Below are 16,450 nucleotides of genomic sequence, written 5' to 3'. Positions count from 1 at the left end.
TGTGTGTGCGGGTGTGTGTGGGGTGTGTGTGTGTGGGGGGAGGTGTGTATGTGGGGGGGGAGGTGTGTGTGTGGGGGGAGGTGTGTGTGTGGGAGGTGTGTGTGTGGGGGAGGTGTGTGGGGGGTGTGTGTGTGGTGTGTGTGGGGGGGGGAGGTGTGTGGGGGAGGTGTGTGTGGTGTGTGTGTGTGGGGGGTGTGTGTGTGTGGGGGGTGTGTGTGTGTGGGGTGTGGGGGTGTGTGGGTGTGTGTGTGTGTGGGGGAGGTGTGTGTGGTGTGTGTGTGTGGGGGGGTGTGGGGGGGGAGGTGTGTGTGGAGTGTGTGTGTGGGGTGTGTGTGGGGTGGGGGTGTGTGTGTGGGGGTGTGTGTGTGTGGGGGGGGTGTGTGTGTGGGTGGAAGCTGTTCAGTGGTTCAGGGATGGTGTTAGGTTTAAAACCAGGGTACCCCCCCACCACACACACACTGGTTTACCACTGAGCACAACCCAAGGTGTTTGCACTGGGATCCGGTTGTTTGAATGTGCGGTTGTTTTCTGTTTCTGCCCGGAGGCTTTTTTTTTGTGTGATTTCGGTTCGAAAGGTCAAGAAATTGTGGGTTCGCCCACGCAATATACAGTCGATTCGCCTCACGGAATATTCGGCCAAGCGCTTTAAGACGTTCTCTCTCTCTCTCTCTCGAAGACGCGATAAGCCGTTGTGTCGAATGCGAAGATTAGTATTGTTATCGACTGCATTGTAGGCGGGTTGCGTCACACGAGAGGCAGATTGCGTGAGCAAAGTCAGCAAAACTGAATAGGTGTTTGTGCGGAATTCAATTGAGGGTTATGATACATAACGTTTTATTTATTATTTACTTTTTATTTACTGTTTAGATGACAGGTGCGGACCTGTCAGATGGACTGCAATATAGAGAGGTGGGATGTTTGTGCTATGGCGGTATTTGTGTGTGGTTTAGCCGTGAGGATATTCAAGATGTGAAAGAACATCGGCTTAAAGCTGAACCTGGATTTGTAGTACTTGTAATACTGTGGGGCAAATGTGTCCATATTATTCTTTGTGCAGTGCAATTTCCATGTTGTATTGTGGTTGATATGATGGCAGACATTTGGTGTTGTTTGGAAGGCCTGTGTAGACTTGTTCCATTGGAATTAAGGGTGGTAGATGTTAACATCGCCGTTTTTTTCATTAGTTTTCATTATTTTTAAAGTCACCTTGATTGATTTTATATCATGTTTTTATATTAGTGGGTTTTATCTGTTGTTCTGTCTGTTCTTGCCTTTTTTTCTGACATTTGAATGAAGGAAACCCATGTTCATGATCCCCATACTATGGTTGAAAAGAATAGCGAAAATATAGCATCACGTTGATGTTATTATTGCGTCCCTTAGACTTGATGGATACATAGATTGAAATATGTCACGGAAGATAAGAGTCCTGTCCTGTAAGATAATTCAATAGCTTCAGAGGAAAGGAGTAAGATGGCGATCTACCTTAAATACATAAAATATTGTTGCTGAAATGTGCTTGATCCTGCCATGCAATGATAGGCAGAATGATATACATCACTGCTCCAGAAACTCTTGAGACCAGAGACACAGTGTAGACCAAGAGCCAGGAAAGGAATCAACGTGGAAAGAAATACTGTGGCTTAGTAAAACTAAGATCAATTCTTTTTTAATTCCTCCACAATAAAAAGTAAATGTCAGCACAGTACTTGATGCCGTGGACGGATGTGTGTGTTAAGTGAGTTGGGTAAACATACGCATGCAAAGGGAATTATGGCTGCCCTTAATTATATACCTCAGAAAAGAATTAGAGAATCAGGTGGAATCCTTTTTGGTGCTTGTTGAATTCACAATAATGGCCCCTGTAATTCCTCCAGTAAACATATGTTTACCCAACTTGCATAACTCACAAGTGCATTTATAACAACCAGTAAAAAAAAAGACACACCTCTCCCATTTATGTGTTGGGCTGAGGATACCACTTTTTGAAACATTCTTGATCATTTAGGGGGAGGGGCTGTTAACATTTTATTATTTGTAACTATTTTAATTAAGCAGACATAGAAATAATGTTTCCAAAATCTTTATTGGTGTTGCTTCAGGTAAAAAGTAGCCATTATTTCAGTCAGTTTTATTAACAACTTAGTTTAGTGGATATATTAAAACATTGACAGTAAATGTAATTTTTATAAATGTTACTGTTGCTCAATCAATCCTATTTTTCCATTCTGGAAAACCGATCATTAAGATATTGTACAACTCAATACCTGGCTGTGTTGATGTTATCCTGTTTCAATTGTTTCCTCAAAAAATAAAACAGATTTAACAGCAACATTGCCTGAAAAAACAAAGGTTTTTTTTTGCAAAAGGGACATTACATAATATCCATGTAACTATTCTGTAAAAGAAAACAAAAAACATTAGTCTTTAAATAAGTATATGAAATGTAAATATTTGTACTTTATTATACATGCAACCATAATTCAGATGTTACCATTATTGAACATACAATATATTGCGTCTAATTAAATAGTGTGGAACACATTATTTTCCTCAAATCAGTTATTTAAATATAAATTATATACACATTATACGGAAAGCCTATGTTTTATTTTTTAACTACCTTGCATAATAACATGGAGAAATCCTTCAGATTGATTTTCCTTGAGACATGATCACAAAAGATGAGTTCACTCTTGAAACTTCAGTCATTCAGCAATTTCAATTGGGCTTACTCTGACTTGATGCATATTCCTTGCATGTTTGAACTAAAGTGTGCTTGGATTGACAATGCGAATACTTAACTTTGACTTTTATTTCTGTTTCAGGTTGGCAGCTATGTATCCAGCACTGATTACAGCTGGAATGGTGTCTATGGGTATTTTCTACAGTCTTGCTGGTACTATCCAGTGGATGTATGGCTGGCCAAATAAACCAGGATACAGGAAGTACATAGAAGGAATGTATCCACGGTAATATAAAAATAATATTTTTTTATATATCATGAAATAATTTGCTGATAGATTTTTTTTAAAGTCTCTGTAAATTTGAATGGGTTAAATTAAAATAGAAAAGGAGTTTCAATCAAATGTTTTTGAACATGGTAAAGTCTATCAATTAATGTAAATATACAGAGAATTATTGTTTTTTTAAAAAAAAGCACATTTAGAGGCGTTAAAGTCAATTTACTTTACAGTTTATTCTATATTCTACAGTTTAGTTAAGATTATTCTAATAAACGTAAAAAAAAGTCTAAAGGATTCTCATTTTGTCATTGTTTAGAAGAGTCTACTGCCTCACTATAGCTTTGTTAGGGATGTTGCGATACATACAATATACAAAGCTGTACATCCAGTGTAATTCTCTCTACAAGTCACTTAATGACTCCAATAAGGTAAGCAAAGTTTTTAAAATGTCCTGTATGTACAAAACCGTTGTGCTTTTGTACTTTACATAACATATCTATGAAATACTTTTCATATCTACTACTTATTAACTACCCAGTGGTTACAATGTCTGCAGTAATGGGTTCTTAAAAGACTTGAGTTTGAAGGAATCTCAATTTACTGTTGTATCAATGCCCTGCATTTTTATCAGGATTGGTGGGGTGGGTGGGGATTTACTAATATCAGCCAGTAGTCTTGGGCAAAAAGGAAATACTGATTTGAGGACGAATCCTTCTATGCTGTATATTCTGAAAGGTAATCAGATAATATCAGTGGAGATATCTGCATATTAAACTGCCATCTCAACCAGGTAGGATAGCTAATATTTCTGAAGGGTAGCCCCGGGTACACCCCAATTGCAGATTCAAATCCTTATACAAAGTGTTTCAATTTGAAATATCTCTCAAAACTTCCCTTGTTTTGAGGAGTTCCATTGAAGCAGTATTTTGTCTCCTAAGAAGTAGAACTAGTTTAGGTAGCACTGCTTCTTTATGCATTGTGCCTTTTCAGGTTATTAAATCGGAATCCTTAATATTAATAAAGCAGGAGACTATCCATGTTAATGGATAGTCTCCTGCTACAGTGTCTTTTGGAAGACTGAAATCTCTTGTAAGGTTTTTGAAAATAAGACAACATAGATAATCTTCGCATTTGTGGAGTCATGTAGCTTAGTATTTAGAGTACTCATTTCACAAGTGAGAGGACCTGGGTTCAATTCCCAGGCAGAGCAAAACATTGGGCAAGTTTCCTTAAGCAACACCTCTGTTTACCAAGCAGTAAGTCGGAACCCAGTTGTTAATCAATTGGCAGATCACTTTTCCGGGGGTAATAATCCCTTCAATAAAAAAAGTAATAATAATTTGGTCACTCAATCGATGAATGTTTGTGAGACACTGCTGTGTGCAATCAGCTGCCACGTTTCACCCACAAAATATACAGTCAATTCACTTCATAGTTAATTCTGTGAAGCGCTTTAAGACGTCTCAAAGACATGATAAAGCACTATATCAAATACAAAGATCATTATTTGATATAATAATAAATAATAATCCTTGCATTTGATATAGCGCTTTTCATGTTGGGAGGACGTCCCAAAGCGCTTCACAGAACACACTGTAAAGTGAATTGACTGTATATTTGTGGGCGAACGCGGCAGCCAATTGCGCACAGCAATGTCCCACAAACAGTCGTAGATTGAAAATGACCAATTTATTATTGTTTTTGGTTTTGGAGGGATTATTATTAGGCGTGTGGAGTAGGGAAACTTGCCCAAGGTTTCGCCCTGCCTGGAATTGAACTCAGGTCTCTCGCTTGCAAAGCTAGTGCTCTAACTACTGAGCTACAGGACTCCACGCCTATAAGGTGAAAACTTCTCCAATATTTTACATGTCATTTGCTGCCAAGTGTGTTAACTATGTATTCATAGCAGCTATTTTGTACGCATCAATTGAATGACATTTTTTCTGAAGGGTTGTTGGCCAAGAGAAACTCCCTTCTCTTTTCAAATAGAGCCATGGGACCTTTAATGGCCACTTGAAAATACATTTATTTAGTGATAGAACAATTCAATAAAGAATGTAATTGAATGAGCAGAAATTAATTATAGTATAATCTAGATACATTTAACTCTTAGAATATTCCTTTAAAAAAAGATTAATAGGAAAACAAAATTATTGTAAGTCGTTTCAGATATTACGTAACTGTAAACTGTAAACCTCCCATGACTAGGGAATCAACTTGCTTTCCCAAAAGATGGCAGCAGAACTTCACAGACAATTTTTGCTTCCTTCTATCCTAAAAGTTTGATCTTGAGACACTTTGACTGATTTATTTATATGATGTTTATTTACATTTTGAGTCTCTGATTCACAAAGTGATAAACCAGACTTCTCAGCTATAAAGAATAGTTTTTCATGAATCCTTGAAACATCCACTTCTTCATACTTCTGACCCCAGTACCTTATGTTCATGACACAGCGTGAGCTGAAATCAGTTAAGGTCGCATTTGAAGTTCGACATTCGGCCTAAAAGCTCCTGGTTTCGGGAGGAATAATGAGGGGGACAGTTGGCTAGGGTACCTACCGCTGATTCAATGTGGAGAACCCTGCTAGAATATGCAGATGTAAAGATAGGAATAGTCTTAATTATGACAGTCCCCACAGTTGAATAATACATCATCAAGGTTTATACATGAATAATGGCCATTTTGGTGAGATACTGGAGAAGGAAAGGGAGTCAAATTCCTTCAGGATAGGAGGAGGGGAGAAATTTAGTGTTATATTAAAAAAGTACACCTTATATGCACTAGAGATTAATTAAAACAGTTAAACTGTAAATTGCACAAAGTATTAGCATAAAGAACTGTCAAATATAACTTATAGTTTTTAACTGAAATTCAAATGAGTACAGTATTTCCCAAGACAATTTAAATGATTTAAAAGGACAGAATTTTTCTTTTTACTGGTTATCACCGTTATAAATAAAATGTTTTAAAAATACATTAATAAAATTTTCTATAATATGTACTGTTCTGAGTGATGCACACTAATCTTCTCTGTATCAAATTTAATTACCTATACACCAATCGGAAACAGAAATGACAAATTAAAAGAATTGTGTTATCAGCCATTATTAGAACAATTAAGTCATTGTGCCTATGAATTATTTCTATGCCTAAAGGCTTAATAAAGTTTTAGTGATATTGCATTGCTGTATATCTCTCTAGGGCATAACGTTTGGGCGTCATGGTAACAAATTGGATGTCTTTATTCCAAAATACCAAGGTTTTGACCAAAGTTCAACGTATCTTCCAGTTATCATTTTCATTTATGGAGGTGCCTGGGGATCTGGACAAAGGGCTACTTATTGCCTGCTAGCATTACAGGTAGCCACTGAATTGAATGCTGTGGTGATTTGCCCAGATTATTCTATTTATCCAAAGGTAAGTAAAGTTTCTGGCTTGTGTCAATATGTAACATATTATCAATACAAAACTAGTTACGTACTAGCAAGCAGAAATCCAGTGTTTTGGTCACACAAAATCACACAATATATTTTGACACTGGTTAGGTGACTGACAAAACCATAATAATAATAATGCATGCAATTTAACCCTTGGTTTGTAAGTAATGGAAATTTGCAAGTGATAGAAATCTGCATCAATGATTGACCTTTACACAAGATTTATAATGAGTCCTTCTGGAAAGATTTTTGTCTTATGCAAGAGCGTTAATTTGGTCATTCAATCCACGACTATTTGTGGGTCACTGCTGTGCATAATTGGCTGCCGCTTTTCGGTCACAAATATACAGTCAATTCACTTTACAGTATATTCTGTGCAGAACTTTGAGATTCCTTAAAGACGTTATAAGGCACTATATATGCAAGGATTATCCATAATGGAGCAGTTTTGTTCCCTTTTGAAGCATTTTTGTTTCTTTTCCTATATGCACCTATTTACTTTTTTGATCTTGTGGCTTATTCAATAAACTGTTATTGTGTTATTTTGCTCCTTTCCCCATTTTTTCTCAATCTTTGCCATATTTAAATGTCTCCAAATCCAGTTGAAGATAACTCACTCTTATTTCTATCTTGCTTTGCATTACATTTTATACTGGGCAAAATCTCCTTTGAGCATTTTAGCTGCTTATTTTTGAGTGCTTTAGGCTCCCAATGAATTTTAGAATTTAAAAAAANTCTATTTTAAATTGTACAGTTACATCTCAAACAAAGAATTTGAAGCATTCATAACTTTAAGTTCATGGTAAAACTTTATCTAGCTGGAAAGAAATCGATCTGTCTCTAGTTTTTCATTCATTGTAAATACATTGCGGACAATACGATTAGTTTAATGGATAATAAACATTTCACTTTGTATTCGTAATGTTTTGCCGTTGCTCTGGTTCTAGGGTTCTGTGGTAGAAATGGTGCAAGATGTCACTGACAGTATCTCCTGGATCAAGGAAAACGGGAACAGATATAATTGTGATAAGGCAAGTAATATAATGAAATATATCAAGGTAAGAATGACTGAAACATTGTATTACGCCAGCACTGTAGCAAGAAATGGGACTCTTAAAATATTTTTTAATGGTTTTAGAAGTGCCTATGTGACATTTCCTCCAGGAAGCATAATAATAATCCTTGCATTTGATATAACACCTTATCATGTCATCGAGATGTCTCAAAGCACTTCACGGGATATATTGGAAAGTGGTATAAAGGCATGATTGTTAAACACAACTATCAGCAGTCTTAAATTAAATTGTACACGATAATGACAAGATTGACAGAGAAAAATATCTAAAGTTAATTTGGTGTGTATCTTTAAACAAAATTCCTTTAAGCCGTTGGTTTAAATATCTAATATGAAAGTTGCTCAAGAAATGTATGGATTGGGCATTTTCCTCTTCCAGAGCAATCTTGTGAAACGTTAGCTTCCCGATCTGCTGCATAATAATGAGTCTTCATTGGTTAAAGGGGAAGATTGTGGTTTTAGAAGTTTTATATAATCCCATTTTGTTTTTCTTTTGCTTTTTGGGGGGGTGGGGAAGTGCAGGTTTACATAACAGTTAAGCATCCCACAAACATACCCAACATTTTGAGTCAGAGTCCTGAGCTAAGTTACATTGTACAAGAAACAGCATTGTTTGATGGAATAAGCATACATTTTCTTCTCAGCTGCCATTTTGAGGTTGCTATTATTCCCTTATCTAATCCAATACTGCCTGTGCTGTTAAGAGGCTTTAAAATCAAAAATAGAATCAATTAATTGTTGCACTGCTGTGCCACTTCCAAAGTGATGATGTGTAGATGTTTGAGTCCAAAATATTGGTAGAATTACCCTAATGCTGCGTTAATGGTGTTCTTAGCAGAGCAGCTGAGGCACGAGAATGCTGTGCTCCTGGGAGAAAGGGAGGGTTACAATGCACCAATCTGCACTGCGAAACAGTGTAGGCTGTACCGTGGAATTACAATCTACTTCATGATGGGTTAAAATACAGGATTCAAGAAAACAAAGGAACCTTCTGGTAGAAACTAAAGTAGTATAATCACAGGATTATTTAATTGTAAGGAAGTGTTGTCATAGCAGCACTCTACTCTGTTTATCTAATTAGAACTCACTGGAGCATTTTGATAAAATTAATCTGTTGTAGCAAGTCGCATTTCCTCACATAGAAAGCCAAAGCCATCCCAATTATTCTATTCAAATAATATTAACCTGGTGTGCAAGATTCTGTAAACAAGACAGCTGAATTTTATTTCTATTAAAATCCCTGCTGTTCCATCCGATGTTAATTTGGGGATGTGGGGAAGATGCACAGTCTGTTCCGATTACCATCAGCCGTTCTTTTCTAGTTGTGTGGTGTTTTGCTGCATTCAAAACGTGCGCGTAAATACAAGCACATCTTTCATGTTGCCTGGTGCATGTTAAAATAATGTTTAACATAAGTATGTTTAGTTATATTGAATAACTATGGTTAATTAGGTATACTTAGGTATGTCACACAGAGGATGAACAATGGGAAATTGTACAAATCATTCCATGTCCTGGCACCTTTCTATCTCTCCAACCTGTTCACATCCCACTCCTCTACCCGCCCCCTTTGCTCAGCTGGCTCCAGCCTCCTGCACGTCCCTCGTCCCCTCTGCTCATCCACAGCCATGATTTCAGTCACTTTTCCCCAAGACTATAGAACTCACTATCTCAATCACTCTCCCTTGTCCACTTCTCGTCCATCTTCAGACCACACCTGAAGACCATACTCTTCAACCATGGCTATGGACACCTCCCTTCCTCTTTCCCTAGCTTGGCCTCTAGCTCTGCCACTTTTAAACACTCCAAAACTATACCCCGCGTGAAAGGTGCTATATAAATGCAGATTGTTGTTGTTGAACATTTTCTATTTGACTACAAAACAAAGGCTAAAAATCCATATAAATTTGGGAGTCTAAAATGTCTATCTATCAATAAATTCACAACATTATTACAAACAATGGTTATACGATGTACATTCAATGGGCAGTTTTTCAGTGAGCTAACACACTTTTCAAAGGGCGTGTGTAAGTTGTGTTGGGACAATGTAAATGTCAACTAGAGTAAGGTAAAAGATAAGGTAAGAATTTGTAGTAACAATGTGATTGTGCCTATAATCCTACACATATTCATAGATCTGAGAAAGAAAATGTACCCACACACACCTTTTTGTAAGTGCCATGAAACACTCTAAAGGCAATAATCGTCATCCCGTGAGTTCATGAAGAGACCTGTACAGTGTTTGGAATCAAATGCAGCAATTAATCTCCTTCTTGATACAAAAGCAATGAAAAAGACCATCCCACACAGTGACAGTCAGATAACCTGCAGATTGACATCATACAAAACTACCAGTGGCAGTGAATTATAAAGGTGAACAAATGGAACCTTAACATAACTGGATCGTTATTTAATCCTATGCAAGTCTACATTCTGAAAATAATGGAGCGCTAAAACGATTTTTTGCACCATTATTAATTAATGACACACATCCAAACTAAATCTGATTACAGTTTGGTTTTACTTTTTCATATTCACATTTGCAGAATGGAGTGTAATACCACATCATTTAAATCCTGTGACTAATGTAGCATTTCTTTCTTTCTGACTTGGTTGCAGGACAGAATTATATTTATTGGTCACTCAGCAGGAGCCCATCTGTGCGCACTTACTACCTTATTTCTAGCTGGTGAGAATGAAGAACTTGGGATTGATAAAATGAAACAGAATGACCTTCTTGCATCAGTGAAAGGTTTCATTGGTAAGATGCCATAAAAATGAATGTGCTGTGATAGGAAAAGAAACCAATATAGTTGCATAAACCTGTTCAAAGATATTGCATTCATTTTTGTAAGGATGTCAGCTACTTATAAAACAGCTCTTGCACCTTTCAAGAGTTCAATTTCTGAACCAATATATAAACACATAGCAAGGTTTAAAACGTTGAAGTTTAAAAGCATTGGAGATGAAATTCCTCCTTCTGCTAAGGAACTGTGAAAGTGTGATTTTCATGTCAACGACAACAAAATTACATTTGTATAGCGCCTTTCACATTGGGAGGGTGTCTAAAGGCACTGAAATATTGTTAATAATAATAATAATAACAATGCATTTGATTTAGTGCCTTATCATGTCTTCAAGACATCTCAAAGCACTTCACAGAATATACTGTAAAGTGAGTTGACTGTATATTTTGTGAGCAAAATGACAATTTTGTGAATTAAACTAGCTACACTAACCAGGAAGAGCCTCTGATTTATTCTGTGGTTCATTACAAGTATACTTGACAATAATGCGCTAGGATAGAGCTTCAATTGTGAACAATTTTACCCTTTTTTGCGACTTACTTCCAAATCAATATTCCTACTTCAGAATCCTAGCACGAACCATCATGTAACTCCAACTGCAATCTGGTCCTCAATAACATAGCAATAGCAGTTAAGATATGAAAGCACTGATCATGTACAATATACCTTACTTTATCTATTTAATCTCCAGAGCATTACTTCTGCATTAGTACAGTATTCCATATTCCTAAAGGTTAGCAAGAAAAAATAAATATTTCTTCTTGTTTGATATTCCAATCAGACCCACATGCTTCACTTCTTGCTCCACTCCCCACACTCCAGCAACAATGAAACTAATTTGCTTATATTTCCTTATTACAGTCTTATATCAATGTATTGCTAGTGAGCTGTTGACTTCACTCTTTTGCAAAATAAATTCTACATGAAATTAAGATTTAGTATCAGTGAACAGATATGGCAAATCCAATTTGTAAATACACACCAGAAAAAAACTCACACATTAAACACTGATATCCTAAATGGCATATTCTAGATTTACAGGAAATTGCTGAATTTAATTTATTGAGTACCAGAAGAATAATTATCAATAAATATGCAGACTTAAAAATAGAAATATAAAAATACAATTACAACAATTGGAAGGAAAATGTGCATTAATGTATTGTTACTGGTAGCACAACAAATAAAAAAACAATGAGTACTCTTAGAAAGGTGATTGACCATGAACAGTGCTAAAAGACTAGACAATATTGCTGTGCTAAGAGGGGAAAGTAAAGTTATTTGAGACCATGAGTAATATTTGTCTTTTTTTAAAACAAAATGGATGATCAGTTGACATTTTAAATTTTTTTAGAACTATTTACAGAAACTCTTCCACTATTACCATGAATCTGCAGTGAGTGTATACTGTAGCTGTCATTAAACATGTGCACTGCAGATCTGGTAAAAGCTAATCCTCTAAAGCCCTCTACTGTACAGATCTTTTTAAGCACCTAAACTTGCTCTATTCTTTTCTGGTTAGCCTCAGCTGTTATAAATAAAGCATTTTTTAAAAAATGACTTAAACACAAATGAATACCATGTTTATGGGAATAACCTGAGCAGTTAGGTATCTTCACAGCAGGTTTTAATTTGCTATCTAATGTGTGTATCTGAATAATGAATGGTTAACAAGATTCTTTTTACAGTATTTTCCTAGCATCTTCCACACATCTGACTCAGAACCAATATTAACAAAGCTTTAATAAACAAATCTTTCACGCAACAAACCATGCATGTTATTCTTCTTGGTGGTGCATGATCTGGACTATGTATGGTTATATCTGATTGGCAATATCTCCCTTTAACAGGAATAAACTTTGTTTTCTCATTAAATCTGCCTAAGTTGAATTTTAGCAATTTTTAAAAAAAATTACTCTAGCTGAGCTATGGATGGACTTTAGTCAGTTGTTCAAAGCTGAGCATTTGTAAACAATATTTTATTGAAACAAACGTATATTTAACATGAATATAGAGAAATCCGCAAAGTTACTTACAGAATTGACAAGTGCAATTTTAAAGCCCTGTTCTGAGGGGCAATGGAACAACAAAATCCAGCTAGGTGGGAAAAGCAACGATAGTCTAAAGTGTACGGTTCACTAATACTGGAGAGATTCATTCTACGCTAATAATGGGTGCTTTTCTAACATTGGAGATGTTGTTGGGAGTGAGCAGAGGGAGTTAATACTTTGCATCCAACTTGTATCTGACCTAAGAATAATGGTTTGCTGACACGGTTTCCCCATATGTAATAATCACTTAAATTTCCTTGTTAAAAAAAAGTGAATTAAAGTGCGGAGGACAAATTTGCAAGGCTATGGGGAGAGAGTGGGGGAGTGGGATTAATTTGCAAATGGACACGATGGGCTGAATGGTCTCCTTCTGTGCTGTATGATTCTATGAAAGTGGGGAACTGATAAATTTTATTTCTCAGGGAATCAAGAACACCAAGCACAGGATGTTAAAGGATTAGTCATATCATGAGCCATAATTATAGACTGTTACATTGTTGTGGAAATTTTGTTGTGAGTTTTACTGTTTATAAATGTAAACTGTATTATATTTTGCTCTAAAGCTTGTCTGGTTTACTTCTCGGCAATGCAAAAACTTGAAATTATTTTGATTTCTGTTTAGGTCTAAGTGGGGTCTATCATATTGCGAACCATTATAAACATGAACAATGGAGAGGAATAGAATATGTATCCACAATGCAGAGAGCTATGAAAGGAATTGACCACTTTGATCATTATTCACCAACACTTGTTGTCAATTCTCTACCAAGAGAGAGATTACGCAGGTAATCAACTTTTGAAGTATCATATTGGGCTTTTTCTCAATACAACACAATTTTCCATGTTCTTGGCTCGTGCACCATTCACATACTGACGCAAACAGATCAGCCAATGTTCGGTGGACCCTTTATGATTTGTCAACCATGGTTATTACCAAAGGCTGCTTTTTCAGATGCTCCATCCCAATTCCCTAGGAATCTAGCCAGAGGATAGAGGATATGAGGAATTCAAAAACAAATGAGGTGAAGACCTTTGCAAGATTCAAGCAATTGCTCATTCTCTAATCAAGGCTACAGTGTTGCCACATTAAATGTTGGGTGACCTGGCATTAAAGTTGCCAAACAATCTGGTTGGCACATTGAGCCTTCTCGGTTATTATTGTCTACCTCAGACTCCCATTTGTTCTTCAGAACTGGCTCATTCTGGAGCAACTACATCAGGTGGGACAGCTAGGGTAGATTAAGGTTAAGCGCTCGATAAAGGAACAAGGATAGTTACCTTGCCTTTGAACTCGCAAAGAAAGAGGTTGATAAATATGCCGATAGGACTTGGGTGAGGTTGGTATCAGAATGGGACGGCACCTGGATTTTCGTTGACTCAATATATTATGTAATTTGATGTCATATATAGAAGAAAGGCAACAGAGGCCTTGGTCATGACTAAATCCTTTGTTCCTATGTTCCTGTGAAACCTCTTGTTAATTTATTGAAGTGTTTTGAAACATGTGGCGGTAGAGGTCAACACATCACTTAATGCTGAGATGGTGACCGAGTTCATTTTTTAAAAAAAATAAAGGATGCTTTTGGTGCTGACCAATGCAAGTACAAGGTACACAACACACCAAAAAGCAGTGCCAAAGCTGTGAGATGACAGATGGATACAGATTTTTTTTTAAAGTCTAAAGATGAGGATATGAACAGTGCAGTTTGTTCATCTTGTTCGGAGGGAAACAAACTGATGTGTTTAGGTGGGCTTATGCTTTAAGTAGGGCACAAGAACAGTAGTGAGTATGTGAGTTATATCAATAACATTGTGATGCTATCATGTCATACCCATATTTTGTTTGAATCAATTTGCAAAACTCACCCCACACGTAAAGTACATTATCCTGTGCACATTTCTTAATTCAAATTGTTAGTTTATTTGAGAATGACATGGTTGAATTTGTGCTTCTAGGTTGCCCCGTTTTGCTTTGCTTCATGGCACCAAAGATAAGATTGTGCCTGTGGATTCCACGGTGAAATTTTCTCATGCATTGACATTTGCATCAGGTGACGTGGCCCTTCATCTGCTGCCAGAAATTGACCATATCAACATTATAATGGATCTCATGGACTCCAAACGAAAATATTATCATTTACTCTTTGGCTACTTTAAACGGGAAATTGATACATTTTTGAATAAGTAGACAAAATTTGATTTTAATGTTTTTAAATGTTGACTTTTTTTGTTTTTGTTTATTCTTCGATCCACTAAAATCTTTTAAGAGTTACCTCCTGTTGTTATTACCAATGACAAACTGACATGCAACTTCACATAAAAGTTGACAACGTAATTCCATCAATTTGCTTTACCATTCAAAAATCATGTTTTGTTATTTGTTGCTTTAATGTAGGTGACATTTTTATCTGGAAAAAATAGGAACAATAGTGGTTTGCAATTATGCTGTAAAAATAACTGGTTTGTTTAATTATTTGACTGCGGCATGTCTGTTTATCATATTTTGGAACGGTTTTACACTGACTTTCAACATCAGTAGATGCAAAACATTATATTGTCTTGGGTGGTTACCAAGCCATTTCATTTTCTAAAGTGTGTCATAAAAGACAAAGAACCTATTAAAGATGGCATTCGATTTATTTATTGCTTGAGTAATATGAAAATCTAGCAGTAAACAATTGCTAAGTTTACAATCCAGAAAAATAGTATTTTCTCCACACACTGCTGTCTAACTGCTTTTGAAATCGGTTGACCTTCATGCTCTTGAACCTGTATGACGTCTATAATTTTCTTGGAAGTGAATGTTACTGCTTGAATAGTATGATTAAACTGAGAAAGTTGTACATCTGAAACCAACTATAAAGAGATTTGAAGGTTTATTAGAAGGGTCTAATGTGTAATAAACTTTTGAAAATGATTGCTTTGGTTACAAAATCTAATATTTTCAAAAAATGTGTCAAACTGTTCAAATCATCTATTACTTTGCTACAATAATGAAAGTTCTCAATTGCATTGCAATCATTTTTTGCCAGTTTCAAGCTAACAACATTTTGTGTTTTTAAAGCAAAGCAAAATTATTCATTTCCCACCATATATACTTGAAATAAAACTAATAACTACCTATTACACACACATAATGAGACTGTTAAATGTTAATTATTCATTTATTTCAAAAATAACATTCCTTAACAATATTTCATGATCAAAACACACATCTGCCAAGATAACATCTTCAGACTGTGATGACAACAAATTGCATCTATATAGCAAGAACGTACCAAGGCGCTGAATTAAGAACTCCATCCAGATTATATCAGTCTGCTTGGCGTACAGTCAAACCTGTTCAAGCATCCAGCTCCATTCAGCTACCACCTCCTGCTAACAACCACCCTGAATCACAGATAGAAAACACACAAACAAACCCTTAGCCAGAGGCCGCCCTTATATGAAGGCCATTTTGGCCCAGTCACTTGAGTAGTTGTTGAAGACAGATCTGACAGTATTTTTCAATAATTTGAAATAATGATGTTTTTTCTCAGGAAAAGTATCACATCAAATAGTCTTAACATTGTAACAGTATTCTAACTGGTGTAAACTACATGAAATAACTAGTACTGTTCCGAAAGTGCACAGGAAAACGTATCTGCTCAAACTGCAATTGTGCTTCAGCCAAGGAAATATATTAGATAACAATGTAGCTATATAATAATGAAGTGTATCACCAGAGTAAATATGGTTTAAATGTTAAAGTTTCAACAGAATATGATTGTATTGCTTGCAGAGTACTGACAGTCTCTGTTGGTGATCCTCTTATGTTTGCATAATTGAAAGCATATTGTACAAGGAACCATGCAAATTTTCGCATAATACTTTGAAAATGGTGGAAAGTACACAGAATGCTGACAAAAAAAAAAGCAAAAAAGCTCCAGCACCGGGAACCAGAATTGCATTGCATAATTCAATGACATTTTCAGATGGGCTAATGTCAGTGTCTTGACTGATTTGTCCAAATTTATTTGATATTCACCAATACCTGAAGTTAGCATCATAGAATATTTGCAACACAGAGGACATAATTTGACCATTGTACCTATGTCATTGTGCTAACAT

At 36.1% G+C, this 16,450-nt stretch overlaps 1 protein-coding gene across 1 annotated transcript; it reads left to right on the top strand.

Annotated features, from left to right (window-relative positions):
- The first annotated feature begins 731 nt into the window (after positions 1 to 731).
- On the top strand, positions 732 to 14,552 carry si:dkey-193c22.1 (alpha/beta hydrolase). The gene is made up of 8 exons (XM_007896956.2): positions 732 to 909; positions 2,829 to 2,972; positions 3,283 to 3,394; positions 6,172 to 6,387; positions 7,355 to 7,438; positions 10,102 to 10,243; positions 12,963 to 13,125; positions 14,297 to 14,552. The coding sequence occupies exons 1-8, from the start codon at positions 890 to 892 to the stop codon at positions 14,526 to 14,528; spliced, it is 1,113 nt and encodes a 370-aa protein (XP_007895147.2). The 5' UTR covers positions 732 to 889; the 3' UTR covers positions 14,529 to 14,552.
- The last annotated feature ends 1,898 nt before the right edge of the window (positions 14,553 to 16,450 follow it).

The sequence above is a fragment of the Callorhinchus milii genome, unplaced genomic scaffold (genome assembly GCF_018977255.1).
Source record: "Callorhinchus milii isolate IMCB2004 unplaced genomic scaffold, IMCB_Cmil_1.0 Scaffold1, whole genome shotgun sequence".
NCBI classification, from domain to species: Eukaryota; Metazoa; Chordata; class Chondrichthyes; order Chimaeriformes; family Callorhinchidae; genus Callorhinchus; species Callorhinchus milii.
Note: the sequence above shows the minus strand (reverse complement) of the source record. Positions and strands in the feature narration are given on the sequence as shown.